A 17,440-nucleotide genomic window follows, 5' to 3' on the forward strand; every position below is an offset into this window, starting at 1 on the left:
CAAGACTGATTGATCTTTATGAAGGTCAGTCGATCAATCAACAGGCGCACCCTGTGATCAGTAACAAAGCCACCAGCAGCACTGAAGGTGCGTTCTGAAAGAATGCTGGATGCAGGACAGGCCAGTAGCTCAATGGCATACTGTGCATGCTCTGGCCAGTGATCCATCCTCAAGAGCCAGTAAGCCAGAGGATTTTCGATGGAAAAGGTTTCCAAGTCTGACCTTGCCCCTAGGTATTCCTGCACCATGTAAATCAGACGCTGGCGATGGTTGCTGGAACCGATCATACCTTGGGGCTGCGGACTAAAAAATTGTCTGAACGCATCGGTCAGACGGCCACCTTCTCCACCGCTCCTTCTGACCGATGCCTTAGCAACACGTTGTCCAGGATCAGCAGTTTGTAACCTCCCAGTCTCTGGGAACGCGTTGCACAGACCTTTCTGCAAGGCCTCCCGGAGATGTCTCATCCTCTGCTCCCTCTGCGATGGCAAGATAAGGTCCGCAACCTTACCCTTGTACCGTGGATCAAGGAGAGTGGCCAGCCAGTAATGGTCCCTCTCCTTGATTCAAAGAATATGATGATCCTTCCGCAGGCTTTGCAGGATCAGGGAGACCATGCAGCGTAGGTTAGCTGAGGCATTCGGTCCGCAGTCCTCTGGGTCACTAAGGACAACATGATCCGCAGCCACCTCCTCTCAGCCATGTATAAGTCCATGGGTTTCCTGGGACTGTAAATCATCCCTAAAAGACTGCTGCTGCCGAGTGCCAGGCTCCACGTACATGCTGACACAAGCCGCCTCCTCCTCCTCGTCCCCTTCCTGTGTGATGGGTGGGACAGCAGGAACACTGTCTGGATAAAGGGGGCCTTGAGAGGCAAGGAAGTCCTCCTCTTCCTGCCTCTGTTTTGCCTCAAGTGCCCTGTCCATTATTCCACGCAGCATATGCTACAACAGGTGGACAAGAGGTACAGTGTCACTGATGCATGCACTGCCACTGCTCACCATCCTCGTGGCCTCCTCAAATGGTAATAGGACAGAGCATGCATCCCTGATCATGCCCCACTGGTGTGGGGAGAAAAAACCGAGCTCCCCTGACCCTGTCCTGGTGCCGTAGTTGCACAGGTACTCATTGATGGCCCTCTGCTGCATGTGCAGCCGCTGCAGCATGGCCAACGTTGAGTTCCACCTGGTGGGCATGTCACATATAAGGCGGATCTTGGGCAGGTTCAACTCCTTTTGGAGCTCAGCCAGCCGAGCACTGGCATTAAATGATCGGTGGAAATGCACACAGACTTTCCTGGTCTGCTTCAGGACATCCTGTAAGCCCGGGTAGCCCGGGTGTGCCACACAGGGCACATGGGTCAGTTGTCCCTGGCGGAGGGCAGAGAGGAAGTTGGTGCCATTTTCGCAAACCCCCATTCCTGGCTTAAGCTGGTGTGGTGTCAACCACCTCTCAGCCTGCCCCTGCAGAGCTGACAAAACATCTGCCCCAGTGTGGCTCCTATCCCCCAAACAAACCAGCGCAAGCAAGGCATGGCTTATTTTTGCCTGCGTACTTGCATGGCCCCTTGAACGCCTATGGAGCACCGCTGGTTCCAAGGACAGAGCACTGAAAGTGGCCATGGAGGAAGAAGAAGATGAGGGGTGGAGGAGAGATGTGTGTCACAACCAGTAGTAGCATTTTGGAGGTGTGGTGGCGGAACAACCTCCAACACTACTGCACCTTGTCCTGCATCCTTCCTAGCTGCCAGAAGAGTGACCCAATGGGCTGTGAAAGATAGGTAACGTCCCTGTCCATGCCTGCTGGACCATGAGTCAGCGGTAATATGCACCTTACCACTGACCGCTCTGTCCAGCGAGGTAAGGACATTGCCTTCCACATGCCGGTAGAGCGCCGGAATCACCTTCCGTGTAATAAGTGGCGTTTGGGGACCTGCCACTGAGGAACCGCACATTACACAACCTCACGGTAGGGGGCTGAGTCTACCAACTGAAAAGGTAGCAGTTGAAGTGCTAGCAATTTAGACAAGCTAGCATTCAACCACTGGGCATGTGGATGGCTGGGAGTGAACTTCTTTCGACGGTCCAGCAGCTGGGGCAGGGAAATTTGCCTGCTACAATCGGACGTGGGTGTACTGCTAGCAGAGTGCCCACAAGTACTTGGTTGTGACACACCTAATTCGACACCTTCATTCCTCTCAGTGCAGGTTTCAGAGAGGACTGAAGGTCTAGTGGGTTTGGAGATCCCAGCTGATGAGGAGCAAGGAGAGGTCCGCTTTGATCTTTGGTGTGGGTCTTTAAGGTACGCTTGCCAATGAGGTGCATGGCAGGTCAACATATGTCTGGTCAAGCATGTGGTGCCCAAGCGACTGATGTTTTGGCCACGTGAGATACGCTTGAGACATGTGTTGCAAATAGCAGTGGTGAGATCTGATGTACTCATGTCAAAAAAGGCCCACACCAAAGAACTTTTGGAATAACGGGCAGAGGCAGCACCCTGCACATATGGAGCTGTGCGGTGTGGTGATGTCGTGTGCTGCCCTTAATCTGGCCCCTGGAGGGCATTCTGCCTCATTGGAGATGTGCCTCCTCCTCTTTCCTATTAGGCACCCACATGGAGTCAGTGACCTCATCAGCCCCTCCCTCCTCATCACTGGAGAAAACCTGGCAGTATGCTGCAGCTGGTGGAACATGACTGCCAGATTGCTGTCCTTCTTGAGCATCCCCTCTCTCTGCGCTCACGCTACTGCCTTCCTCTAGCTGGGTATCATCATCAGAGCCTTCAAAACGCTGGGCATCCTCCTGGAGCATTTACCCAACACTATGCTCAAACAGTTTGGGGGACTCCTCAGGAGGACATGGTGGATCTAGGGAGGAGTGACTGATGATGACATTGAGACAAGGGAAGAGGACGCGTTGGCAGCTGCTTTGCTAGTACCCTGAGCCTGGGTGAGAGAGGATGAAGAGGGCTTGGTCATCCACTCTACCAAGTCTTCGGCATGACGCGGCTCAACACGTCCAGCTGCCAAAAATAAGAACAAGCGTGTCCTATGGCCACGTGCTGATGACGATGTACCGCGTCCATGACCAGCACTGTTGTTTCTAGACACAGAGCCAGCTTGCCCTCTTTTATTGGCTCATGACTGTCTGCCTCTCCTTGTTGGCCTTCCAGACATAGTATTGGCCTGCAGGGAGATGGGAAAACCAGCAATTGGGTAGTGTATATTGTGCTGGAGGCACACAACACCCACTAACTACTGCAGATGCCTGTATGAGAGAACACCAGCAATAAAGGGTAGATACAGGTGTATACTGTGCTGTGCTGAAGGCACACAACAACCACTAACTCCTGCAGATGCCTGTATGATAGAAAACCAGCAATAAAGGGTAGATACAGGTGTATACTGTGCTGTAGGCACACAACACCCACTAACTACTGCAGATGCCTATATGAGAGAACACACCAGCAATAAAGGGTAGATATAGGTGTATACTGTGCTGTACTGGAGGCACACAACACCCACTAACTACTGCAGATGCCTGTATGAGAGAACACCAGCAATAAAGGGTAGATACAGGTGTATACTGCGCTGGAGGCACACAACACCCATTAACTCCTGCAGATGCCTGAGAAAAGAACACACTGTCCCTGCCTATCTAGCTCTTTCCCTGCACGCCGGAACACACTACACAAGGCCACCGCGCTGGTGGCCTTATATAGTGTGGGGCGTGTACTAAACCCCCCTGAGCTATAATTGGCCACAGGCATCTTGCCTGTGGCCAATTATTGCTCTCTTCGCTGCCGGCACTGTGATTGGCCAAGCATGTGAGGTCCCAGTGCATGCTTGGCCAATCATGAACCAGCAATGCACTGCGATGGCGCAGTGCATTGTGGGCAGTGAGCGACACACGAATTTGGTATTCGCCGAACGTGCAAACAACCGATGTTTGAGTCGACTCGAACACCAAGCTCATCCCTATCCTACACTATCAAAAACACCACTAAGCACCTACCAAAAAGGTAGGGGGTGCCACATATATATATCCAATGGCTCCTGCTGCTGTCTGAATCTCCTGTGAGACTAGGAAGTGAAGAGAGAAGGCCTGTATCTGGTCACAGTGCTGGATCACTGACAGGACTAAGGTAAGTGTTCACGAGTGGGGGTAGGTGGAACAGTTAATAGGATATTTCTTACCTTAATGCAGGGAATTGCTTTTACTTTACAGTGACTTTAAGTATTATCTGATGTAGTCACATAAATAGATATGTACATATCTGCATATCATAGAAAATAAATCACACAAATAATTAATAATTTCTCTGGAAAAAACACCTGAAATTACCAATTGAATACAGCATGGTGATTAATTATATTTATTATTTACCTCAGACTCTTCATGTTGTGTAGAGCTGGTATAAATTTCTTCAATCCTTCATCCTGAATGTTACATGAACCTAGATTTACATCTTGTGTCTCTTTGAGGGACTGAAGGATAAAAGACAGCACAGAGCAGTCCAGAGGGCTGAGGGGGATTGAAAAAAAGTCAACTTTATTTGACCCAATACATTGTGACACCAGAGCCTTATTCCTGCTCTCATGGAGATAGTAGAATACATTAAGAAGCTCTCTGTTGACTGCTTGGGATTTGTAAAGTACTTTTCCTGCAATTTTCTTCTGGATCCAGGTGATGACATGTTTGGCGGCCTGAGAAGACAATTCTCCGACATGAGACTTTAACATGGATCTAGTAGAAGAGTCTGAGAGACCGCAGAGGAAGCGGAGGAGTATTTCAGCACGGCCATCTTTGTGAGATTCTTCTTCATCAAGTGTTTTCTGTAATCTGTCAGGATTATAGGCAATAAAATGGACTAAAGCAGCAAAAAACTCCTGAAGAGTGAGATGTAAGAAGGTGTAATCCATATCAGGAGGCCGACCAGATTCCATCATGAAACATGAAAAGAGATGATCATCATTTCTCACACGGAATGACTCCAGATGACGATCAACAAATACAATCATGTGACTCATGACTCCATGTTCTGCCATCCATCCAATAGATGTCAGCAGTTCCCGGACAGTGGGGTCGCCATCTTTATTCTGGCAGTGGTTGGCCAGAATGTTGGAGACAAATGTCACAAAGAGTTGTGTCACTGTTTTGGGTAGTGATGTCATCAGCTGATCAGTAATTGTTGGTTGGGCTCTGAAGCACATTGATAACACTGTACAGATGATCCAGCAGTATGATGGGATATAACAGAAAGTGTACAGCGTGTCATTCTCCTGCACATAATGAAAAGCCTTCTCTGATAATTCCTCATTTCCAAAGAAATTATTAAAGAAGGTCAGTCTGTCTCCATGAAGAAATCCCATGATCTCCGCTATTCTCTGGAAAACACCGGTATCAACTGATGCCAGTCTGGTTGGGCGGCTGGTTATCAGTACAGAGCAACCCTTATGAAGACTCTGCCTCACCAAACTGACCACAATCTCTCCAGATATTGTCTTGTTAGCAAAGAGTCTACTTGATTTGAAATCCATTTGGTGAATACTTTCATCTAAGCCATCAAATATGAACAGAAGTCTCTCTGGATCTTGTAAAATATCTCCAATCTGACTCTTCAGATATGGATATTGATGAAGAATCATCTCCTCCAAGCTGACCTCTCCCAGCCTATTAAGGTCCCGGAATCTGAAGGAGAAGACAAATGCAAATCTCTGGTAGTGTTTTCCGGTCACCCAGTCATAGACAAATTTCTGCATCATTGTGGTCTTCCCTATTCCTGGCACTCCGCTCACCATTACTGCATGTGGTACACATTGTGACTGCTGGTTCCAGCGGAACAGCTTGTTGGGGGAAATCTGTTCCAGTCCAGTCTGTGTTTCCTTCAAGATTTCCTCATGTTTTACCCCGGTCAGTATTAGCTCATTCTGGGGATGCTGCCTGATCTTTTCAGTGGAAACTACCATAAGGTTCACATACTGCTCATTGATGGGGAATATTTGTGGTTCCAGAGTAGATCCTGGGGGTCTATGCTCCACTAGAGTCTCAGTCTTCTCCATCAGATGCTGTTTGTGCTTTTCCTGAATATCTGGGAATATAATGAGAATATTTATTGCTCAGGTTAGTCAGAAATTGACACTGCTACATTTAGTCTAAGAACATTTTTAACTTATGTTCTGAGAATATAGAGGGAAAATGATATGTATAAATGACCTGATTGTAGTTTATTTTGATTACAGGCATTCATTTAGATCAACAATATATCACCAACAGCATTTCACATACTATTCATTCACATCATTCCCTGTCCTCTAGGGCAGTGGTCATCAACCCTGTCCTCAGGGCCCACTAACAGGCCAGGTTTTATGTATTATCTTGGGGAGATGCAGACTAGAATACTGCAATCACTGAGCAGCAAATGATGTATTTCAGTTATCTTGCAAACCTGGCCTGTTAGTGGGCCCTGAGGACAGGGTTGATGACCACTGCTCTAGGGGCTTGGAGTCTAATGCCTTTTACACACGGTCGGAAATTCTGATGGAAAATGTCTGATCGGATTATATTGTCAGAAAATCCGATCGTGTGTGGGCTCTCTTGGACTTTCTCCATCGGAAATTTGGACGGAAAATATTTGAGAGCAGGATCTCAAATTTTCAGACAAAAAAATCCGATCAGACTTTTTCCGATCGTTTGTAGAGAATTCCGACTGGACAAAGTGCCACACATGCTCAGATCAAATTATGAGACCAAAGCTATTGGCTACTAGCCTCAACGTAGTCCCATCGTAACAAACGAATGTCATCATGTTCTGAATGATCAGATTTTCTGACAACTTTGTCCGACCATGTGTATGCAACACCAGTTTAGGACAAAATCCATGGAAAAAAATCCAATGGATTTTGTTGTCGGAATAGATAATAATTCTCCGTTAGATAACATGGAACCTGAGGCCATTGATATGGAGAGGAGGCTAACTTACGAGCCCCCTCTGTCACAACCGATGCCCTCTAGTTCCACTAGGACTAACGACTATGCATACATACCACCAAATGAAGCCCAATATCCAAACCACCAAGGTAACAGTTCCAAACCCCGAAATAAGGGCAGAGACAGAGGTAACCACAACCACGGTCGAGATAGACACCGTAGTGATAACAACGGTTACCAACATGTTCCCCGAGAGCCTAGTAGGCCTCGGCGAAACGATAAATCTAATTATAGGAGGGAAAACTACTCACATAGTACCCCTATACGCACTCACAACCGTTACTTACCTCTTAGAGATGAGGGCCTCTATGATTCCTATAGGGACCCCCACCCCTATATGACTTATGGCGACGAGCCCACATCCAGAACTCCATATAGTTACAACTATAATAATCCTGGACCCACATACCAACAGGATTTTCACAGAGCCACCCCTCACCGTGGAGGAAATACAAGACCAAGCGAGGTTGCAGAGGGGGGCGGCGTATCCAATGGAAAAAGAAAGCGAACACAGTAGGAGTGGGCATTTTTAACCTTAGTTCAGCGACTTTATCTGAGAGTGAAAAACGCATCCTCGATAAAGGTCTCAAATTTGTTCCAACTAGGAAACTGAACAAATTTACCACATTCATAGATGTGCAGAAATTCATACGCAAGCTTAATATACAGAGACATTTTTTGTCCACACCTAGTAGAACCAACAGAGTTTCAGACTCTATACCTGATAGACACTCTGGATTGAGCAATCCCTCTTTGTTCAACCCAGGAGTCTTACCTCCATCTATCAACGTTTTTAAAAATTTAGTTTTGGATGATTTAGATAAATTGCCTAATAAACGAGTACATCAGGACCCAGCTATAGCACAGGGTCTCAAATCTCTATGCGAAAGAAAAAATCTCATTATTCGCCCTGCCGACAAAGGAGGGGGCCTAGTGGTATTGGATAAGTCACGCTATGTTCAAGAAATGATTAGAATGTTAGGCGACGCTACCACCTACAGTTCGTTACCAGGGGATCCTACTCTCAAATATAAAAAAGAGCTTATTCAGATTATAAATGAAGGTTTTTCATTGAATATTCTGAACCAAAAAGAGAAGGAATTCTTGATTCCATTGGCCCCCAGAATCCCCATAATTTACCAACTACCCAAAATCCATAAAGACCCTGTTAATCCACCAGGCCGCCCGATTGTTAGTGGCATCGATTCCATTACCTCAAGAATAGGGAAATATATCGATTTCTACCTACAACCCCTGGTAAGAGGGATTCCATCCTACCTACAGGATACAGGGGATACTATCCGATTGCTAGAGAACATACAATATCACGATGATTTAATTTTAGTTACGGCTGATGTATCTGCTCTGTACACTTGTATCCCACAGCATTTAGGTTTAAGTGCTGTGGAATCTTTCCTTTCAAGAGACGCCACACTCTCTCTGATTCATAGAAATTTCCTTATGCAACTCTTAGAGTTTGCTACTTCTCACAATTATTTTTGGTTTCAGGACACTTTTTACACACAGATTAAAGGTGTCGCCATGGGCGCTAAATATGCCCCCAGCTTGGCCAATTTGTTTATGGCCCAGTGGGAGGAGGATGTCGTCTATGCCCTACAGAGACCGGAATTGGTCCTGTGGGCTAGATATATAGACGACATCCTCCTCCTATGGAGGGGCAGTCGGCCAGCCCTAAATTCCTTCATGGCGACCCTTAATAATGATCGTGGCATTAATTTGACCTTTGAGGCCAGTACCACCAATATACATTTCTTAGATTTGGAAATCACAGTTGTGCAGAAACGCCTGATATTAAAAACTTTTTTTAAACCAACTGATAGGAACGGATATATACCCATGGATAGCTGCCATCATCAGCAATGGCTTAGATCGATTCCAAGGGGTCAGTTCCTACGATTGCGGCGTAACTGCACTAACGATAGTGATTTCATTTCCCAATCTTATACTATTAGGAAGAGGTTTATAAATAAGAGATACAACCCTGATGTCTTGGATGCTGATATAAAATCAGCCCTACATACCAACAGGTTGTCCCTTGTCGAAAAGAAACCTAAGATCAAGAAGAGTGACAAATTCAAATGGTCATTCTTCACTACCTTCTCAATACAGCACAAAGAGATAAAGAAAATTATCAATAGACACTGGAAAGTCCTAAGTAGTGATAAAATCCTAGGAGGAATAATCCCTGAGAGAGCGGGAGTAATCTATAGAGGGGCCCGCTCGATACAGAGTGATATCTCCCCTAATGTCATAGATATTCCTAGACCCATTCAGTTTTTCCCACAGAGTAAAGGATATTTCCCCTGTAAAAAATGTAATGTCTGCTTACATAATATGTTGGGCAAACGAAAAAGTGATTCCTTCACTTCCACAACCACACAACGCACTTATTCTATGAAACATTTCACTACTTGCACTAATAGATATATTGTTTATTTGATCACATGTCCGTGTAAAAAACAATACATCGGCCGTACTATTAGGAATTTTTCAATTAGAGTAAATGAACATCTTACAAAAATAAAAAAAGGCTGTGATAAACACACGGTCCCCAGACACTATCTTGAACAACACAATAGAGACCCTACTGGTACACATTTCCAGATTATAGACAAATTTGTTCCTAGCTGGAGGGGAGATTCCTGCCTACGGGGGGTGTCGCGCCTCGAGACTTTTTGGATTTATGAAATGAGGTGCTACTCCTCCCATGGTATGAATACAGATTGGGATATAAATAGTTTTATTAATCAGGCCTAAATTGGCCATTTCCCTTTTCTTGTTATATGATTATTTTTTGAGTCCGAGCAGGGGGTTTTTCATTTTCATTTTCATCTCCCATAGTCCTTTTTAGGATTGCTGGTTTTTCTTTGATCATCACATATATATTTTCCATTGACCATATTGAATTATCTGCGATCACATGTGATTTTATGGCAATTATCCTTTGCAACATGTGAATTCATAAAGGACAGGAAAATATATATGTCGGTCATCTAATTTTGGTTAAGCATTTTCAATTGTCTGCATACTTTTCATCTATGCAGAATTCACATATATATTTTTTATATCTTACATTAGTTATCCAATTTTGCTTGCGCCTGAGTCTCTGCACTACTTCAAATAATGCCATTACATAACACCACGTATAATAGAGCTTTTGTCCTGCATATGTGCTGTGGAACTTTTTGATAATTCTTTGTCATGATAGAATACTTTGGAGAGGTTTCTATAATTGCTCCTAAATGTCATCAATGCAGCCCTAATATGTACCTGTATATGATTTTGACATGCTATTCATCATAGGTATTTTTTGGTTTACTTGCTATGGATTTCTGTCCCCCCTGGCCGGCCTTTCTGACAGGGTCAGGTGGGGCTAAGTCCAGGCCTCTTTCAATTTATATTACGAGAGATAACTGCATCCCAGCCCTTTGCAGTCCTGAGTAATGGGCGGTAATAGCGAAGCGCTGTGTGACGTGCGGTTCACCCATCTGGTATGAGACCCGACGTCACACTTGCGTTCCCTCCCCATGGCAACAGGATGCGTGGATATTGACGTCCGACTGCCCGGATATGCTCCGAGCCGTGATGCGGCTTGGTCACGTGACCACTACATTATCGGACCTCCCCCTTGGTTCCAGTGGGAGATGACGATAGAGTCACGTGATGCCTGACCTCTATGTCACGTGGTTTCCTTCTCCGTGATGGAGACGTACTGCGTGACTTGAGGTATACACGCTGATGAGGTTTGGCGCGATAACGAGCGTCTCTTCCACGCTTCCCTTTTAGCTGAATACACCAGGGGATTGGTCGGTCCGTCTGGACACCCCCTTAGCCACAACGTGATTACGTCATGTGACCCGGAAGTGATATGTGTCTAAACGTCCAGCCATCAATTACTATGACAACACTTAAACATGTACCCTGGCGTTGTTAGTCCCTATACAAACTGCAAAGTTAATAACTCATGCACACGGTTCAAACAGACATCATCGCCACTAACACCACACATAAAGACCTATCCTGTCAAAATACGGTCTGTATGTAAGTACATACTGAATATAAGCAGTTTCGATTTGATATCCTATTATATACAGTGTGGTCTATTCAATACCGGTATCCTATATATCTGCTATGAGTTGAATATTAGCTAAATATTTCTTTGTTTTTAGTACTGGTTATGCTTATATATATTTGATATATGGATGTATCTTCTTATTTTGATTATCTATATTAGATATAAGTTATGCAAGTGTATGATGTACATAAATGGTAGTCTGGCTACACAGGGTTAATAGTGCCTGCGAAGGTCCTCCCATAGCCTGACACCATTGGATTGTTAATTTGTGTAAAGTCTGTTCCTAATTGTAGGCTCCACCCCTTTTTTAGGCAGACCTACCTTAGAAACTTTATAAATTTGTTAGCAGTGTGGTGGGTTCCATTATGCCCCTGTTGAAGACACTCTATGTCGAAACGCGTCGGGCTCGCTTTTGGCACCCCACATTGCTTTTATTTTACTTGCTTGTGATCACCAGCTATTATCCTCATTTTTATTATATGATTTTTAATAAAACCTGATGGTTTAAACTTTTTTGACCCGCACCATGTGGAGCTTTCTTTTCCTTTTTTTGTCTAAATTATAAATCCTTCACCCTACGCCTGGAGTTGTAACCCCTACTAAGGTATATCCGAATCGGACACCGTGACGAATTCCCCAGAGAATCTCCTGTGAGACGCCCCCCAGGGTTTGCAGCCTTTGGAGACGTCCTTCTGGATACACAGCCATCTGAAGTCTTCTGCACACCTGGTTACATCACCATCCACCTACCTCTTGGTCCTAGGTTTGGACCCTAAGCGCATTCGACTCAAACGTCATATGACTGTGTGAGTCCACCATATTTGGTAAGAGTATTTTACTTATTTCCTTGATATCTTCAGACAAGCCGTTATACTGAGCCATACCTGATTTCTGAAGTAGTTTTATTTCATCTGCCAAGCATCCATCACAGTATTGAGGATTCCAATAACATCTGCGATTGTCTATAGACTCTCCTTATGTGATTATGGACTTCCTTTGTGATCATTGATAAGGTTGTTTTTTTTGTGATCACACCTTAGTTTTTTTCCTTGGATCACATTTCCACTTAATAGAAGCGCTACACTATATATTGTTATTATTTGTTGTCGGAATGTCCGACCCGTGTGTACAAGGCATAGGACCCCTTTTTCACATGCATATGTAGCACTAACCCCCAAAGGAGCTGCTGGTTTTATTGGGCTTACCGTTACCTTCTTGACCTCTCTTTTTCGTCTAGGGGTTCCCGTGGTAAATGTCCCAAAGAAATGCACAAACTGACACTGGATCCTCTTTTTGTTTTTATATTTAGAAGATAACACAGTGTCTTAATGAAGGGTAGAGGGTTAGGAAGTAAGTTCAGGTACTTTTGGACTACAAAAATAGAAAGTCTCTTATAGAAGATATCCAGAGAATTACCGTTTCACAGCTGGATTCTCACAACCACCGGATAGACCTCCTCTCACTAGGTCTAGCAGCCGGTAGGGCAGGTATATGCAATTAGCGGACCTCCAGCTGTTGCAGAACTACAAGTCCCATGAGGCATAGCAAGACTCTGACAGCCACAAGCATGACACCCAGAGGCAGAGGCATGATGGGACTTGTAGTTTAGCAACATCTGGAGGTCCGCTAATTGCATATCCCTGCGGTAGGGTGTTAAGTAAAGCAACATCTCTGCCACAGACTTGGATATAGAACACTTGAGAAAAAGAAAAGTCTCTGCCACAGACTTGGGTGTAACTGAGGGACGTAGACAAATTTAGAGAACTATCATACAGTACCAGTATCTTTCCACCGGTCCGGCGATACCGTATGAATGTGGATCCATAAAGTATCCTTCAACTGAGCCTACAGGCTCCTTCAGAGAAGCCAGCCTTGCTCATGGCCTTCTCCCGAAGAGTCCTCCCCTGGATGCTCCTCTAGTTGCTGGGCCTCTCCTTAGATGAAACGGCACCAGACCACCTTTAAATCATTAAGGCCCCGTATCCATTCAGGCCTGTCCCTGCAGTTGCTTCGCCTCAGGCTATCCAGCCCCGAGGCTTGCAATTGCATGGATCCGCACCCCAGGCCAAGAGGGCCATGAGGGCTGGTCAGGAGGACCAGGACCAAACAGACAGAAAAATCTTCTGGACCGAAACCCAGAAGCACCTGATGTCAGTACCTTAAATACCACCTCCCAGAACACTCCCACTGGGCTGGTTCTGAGAAAAAGAATGGCATTCAATCCACCTAGCTAAACTGCGTTCTCACACTTGCCGGCGGTGACAGTTACACCTGCGGCCAAGGAGAACTCAGTGCAATCCAGCCAGACTGGTACTGAAATCATAATTTAACAAAATTAGCCCTAAAACCCAACTATGGGGGGGCGTGGCTCGGCGGCGATCCAAGATGGCGGCGTAGACCTGGAGCTCCTGTCCATGAGGCCCAGCTTACAGGAATCACGGCGGGGAAAAGACGCCAGAAGAACAGCGGTAAGCAAGGTCCCGCTCCCCTTCGGAGCAAAACACGCAGCCAAATAGGCAAATCCCGGACCTCTTCCGTTCAAGGCCTAGAGGCGGCTCGCAAGCCGCGGCCTTGAGAAGATCGCGCTACCAAGCAGGAGCCCGCTACTCCCGAGGACAGATCCCGACACCCGGGAACCCCAAATGCTCACCATAGATGACCTCAGGAGTGTAGCTGCGGACATTAAAGGCACACTATCCGCCGCTATTGCGGATTTATGAGGGGACATTCAATCCATGTCTGTCAGAGTGGAAGAAATTGAGTCAGTGCAGGCCCGCCATGATGCCTCCCTGTGTCACGTTCAACAGATTACAGAGTCCCACGCCATCCATCTAAGAGACATTAATCAACATATGGAGGACCTAGACAATAGGGGGAGGCGTTGGAACCTTAGGGTGAGAGGTCTCCCCGAATCAGTTGAACCCAATCACCTTGTTCAAGCTGTTACCCACATCTTTAACCACTTCCCACCAGGCCAATGCATATATACGGCCGGGTAGGAGCCGTCTACTCCTGATAGGACGTTCAGGAATGTCCTTCAGGAGTAGCGGGATCGCGCGCGAGCGTGCCCGCGCAGCGGCGCGATCCCGATGTGCTCGTGTCACCCGGACACGGCACATCTCAGATCGGCAGGAGGGCTCTGTGATTGGCCCTCCTGATCACATGACGGCCGTGTCCAATCACGGCCGTCATGTGATGTAAACAAACAGCCGGTTGCTAGGCAATCGGCTCTCCTCTCCTCACACGGAAGTCACCGCTGAGGAGAGGAGAGCAGAACTCTGCAGCCGGCTGATGATCAGTGAGTATGGGCTGCTTTTTACAGCTTTTTACTCACTGATCATCAGTGTAGTGTAAACACACAACACACCACACAGTACAAACACAGTCCACACATATGTCCCCAAAACACACATGTCCCCAAAACATACATGTCCCCAAATAATAAAAACATATGTCCCTAATAATAAAAACATGTCCCCCACATATGTCCCACTAAAATCACATGTCCCAATGATTATCTGCACACATATGTACGTGATCACCTGCACACATATGTACATGATCATTTGCGTACATATGTCCGTGATCACACAAACCAATTATTATACACTTAACGGAATTTTTTTTACCAAAAACATGTAGCAGAATACATTTTGGCTTAAATTTATGACAACATTTTTTTGGATTTCTTTTCAAATAGAAAAAAGAAAATATTGTTTTTTTCCAAATTTCCGCTTTTTTGCGCTTATATCGCGAAAAAATAACACCAAAATAAAGCTCTATTTGTGTGAACAAAATGATAACAATTTCATTTGGGTACAGTGTAGCATGACCGCGCAATTGTCACTGAAAGCGCTAGAGCGCTGAAAGCTGAAAATTGGGCTGGGAAGGAAGGGGGTGAAAGTGCCCTGTATTGTAGTGGTTAATGACCTTCTAGAAAGACCTCCGGAAACCCCGATTGCATTTGAAAGCATCCACCGAGCACTTCGCCCGAGGGGTAGAGATGCAGACCCCCCCGAGGGATGCAGTATGTTGTCGCATAGAGTTTCCATTGAAAGAAGAGATCCTCCGTAAGGCTCGGGGAAGAAATCAGCTCACATACAGGGGAGCCACCATAAAAAAATTTCAGGACCTCTCCAGTATTACTCTGCAACGCAGGAGGGAGCTGAGGCCCCTCCTGGAGGTTCTCCGGCATAGAGCCATCCAGTACCGCTGGAAATACCCTTTTGGCCTGTCAGCTTTTCATCAGGGTCACACCGCAACCCTGAGGGTGCCAGAGGACTTGGACCACTTCTGCTCAGCCTTAGATATACCTACAGTGGACCTACCAGATTGGTACAGCGACTTCAAGCTCCCATCTTTGACAAGAGTTTCCTCTATGGAGGGAATAGATGAAGCTGGTAACTTCCACATTGGCCGACGGCGCAGAGTTCCTCACCAACATCCTCCTCCTCTCTCTCCCCGGCGGATCCCTGGCGTCCCACGAAATGGCAGTCCCACTGCATCTCCGGTCCACCGAAGGCCTAGACACAACTGACCAGGTACCCGGCTTGAACTTGTTTACATGACATGACTTACCTGCTTCGATGTCATATGACCGCTTCCCTGAAATCCACTGCCCCACATTGGATCAGACCCTATTACGGTATGCTCACATAGGTTCGGTCAGGAATTTTTTGACCCTTAACTGCAGGCTGTCAACAGGGGGAATTGGATTTCGATGCACTAAGACCAATAGTAACGTACCCTACTGTATTTGCCATGTCTGTGCATGTACGGGACCACTCATGCTTTTTCTCCCTTGAGGTCTGGTAATCGGACTTCCCTACTTCCACCTGGTGAACCTGTCTACCTATAGTAGACTTGGACTCTCCATGCAGACTAGCCTTCGCCAACATGGACACTTCGTTCCTCACCAGACTGACCTACAATCACTGAGATCGTACTGTTTCCACGGACGCTTCTGAAGAAGACCCGCGTGCCGCAGCACAGGATGCCATTGAAAACCCATACCTCAAAGACTCAATACAGGGTCGGGAAGAGGGGAGGGGTATGAGCTGCCTCAGTGACGCTTTTCTTTTCCTCACCTGTCCTCCCTTCCTGCTCTTCCCTCATTCCCTCATACCTCTCATGCCTACACCTTTTCAACTCCCTCTCTTTTAGGCCTTTACCTATTTTGGCTCCCTTCTCCACCCCCCCCCCCCCCCGCTTTTCTTTGCTATATCCTGGTTACAAAGTTCTGCATTATGGGAATTCTTATAAATGTTAAAATGTACACTAATGGTTGTGTTTTATATTGCAGTCCAGCTCAAAATGAACATACCCCCCAGGGGGCCTTTCAAAGTTACGCTATGTAGGAACTATCGAGTGGGAGGAGTCCAGCATAGGGAATTCAAGGGTGAGCCCCTCCCCTTACCGGAGGACCTCCAATTTGATGAGAGCGGCTGCCAGGTATTACATTTTAGGTTACGCAACATTGCCTGGGTCCCCGTACAGCCCGACACAAAGGGTAATATTTGAACAAAGGATATTGCAATATCTTTGAGATTAATAGCCTACATGGATTCCTCCCCCTCGTGTGCAGCGGCTTTTCTCAGTTGCATTGGAGCTAAGGACTTGGTTCCAACATTTTTTGTTGTTTATGGTTGTTAACCTTATTGTTGCCGGTAGGGCAGTTAATTGCTCAAATTCAGGTCTTGTCATGCATCAGTTATGTTCAGTTACATGTTGTTTAGGTTGTAGCTTTAAGTGTCTTACCACGGTTAAATGGTGCCCCTACACAGGTTTCCCCCTATACCTGTTAATCTAAATTAGTCATGGAGCGGTTCACCCCACCCATGAATTAGGCGGTTTTAGTTTTTTTTTTTTTTCCTCTCAATCCAACATTGAGCAAAAATTTCCAGGATTCTGGAACTCCGCACATGCTAGGAAATGTCCCCTTCCACTTAAAAGCTCCCCTCCATGCTCTAACCTAAGCTCATTTACAGCTTGCGTGCGTTCCAGAGGATGCACAAACCTTCTAGTGTCATGTCTACCCTATGGTGGGCGACCCCCTCCCCTCTTTGCTCCCCAATATTATGGTTTCTTTCCAGCTCTATTGTAAGAGTTGAGTAAAGAGGGGAGGTAAAGCTATTCACAGCCTCTATCTCTCCTATTTTGGATTTATCCCTGATATATATGCCACCCCACCATTTATATGACACCTTAGGCCTCATTAGGACCTAGGGCTCGCTTCCCCTCGTAATACTTCGTCCGCCACCCCCACACAACGGACGCTGGTAGTCTCTGTTGACCACACCGAATTTAGACTCACTGAGAAGGCTGACGAGCTCAACCTACTCTTCGGCTCTACCCT

At 46.1% G+C, this 17,440-nt stretch overlaps 1 protein-coding gene across 4 annotated transcripts in view; it reads right to left on the reverse strand.

The window, feature by feature from the left end:
- LOC143956503 (NACHT, LRR and PYD domains-containing protein 3-like) overlaps positions 1 to 17,440 on the reverse strand; it is a 202,852-nt gene that overhangs the window by 74,672 nt on the left and 110,740 nt on the right. For all 4 annotated transcript variants that reach the window (XM_077466704.1, XM_077466705.1, XM_077466702.1 and 1 more), the window contains one exon: positions 4,386 to 6,090. In XM_077466704.1, the coding sequence (XP_077322830.1) occupies positions 4,386 to 6,090 (1,705 nt within the window). The remainder of the gene's footprint in view (positions 1 to 4,385; positions 6,091 to 17,440) is intronic.

Source organism: Lithobates pipiens, unplaced genomic scaffold (assembly GCF_037356315.1).
Source record: "Lithobates pipiens isolate NorthernLeopardFrog02 unplaced genomic scaffold, aLitPip1_a1.2 Scaffold_37, whole genome shotgun sequence".
Lineage (NCBI taxonomy): Eukaryota > Metazoa > Chordata > Amphibia > Anura > Ranidae > Lithobates > Lithobates pipiens.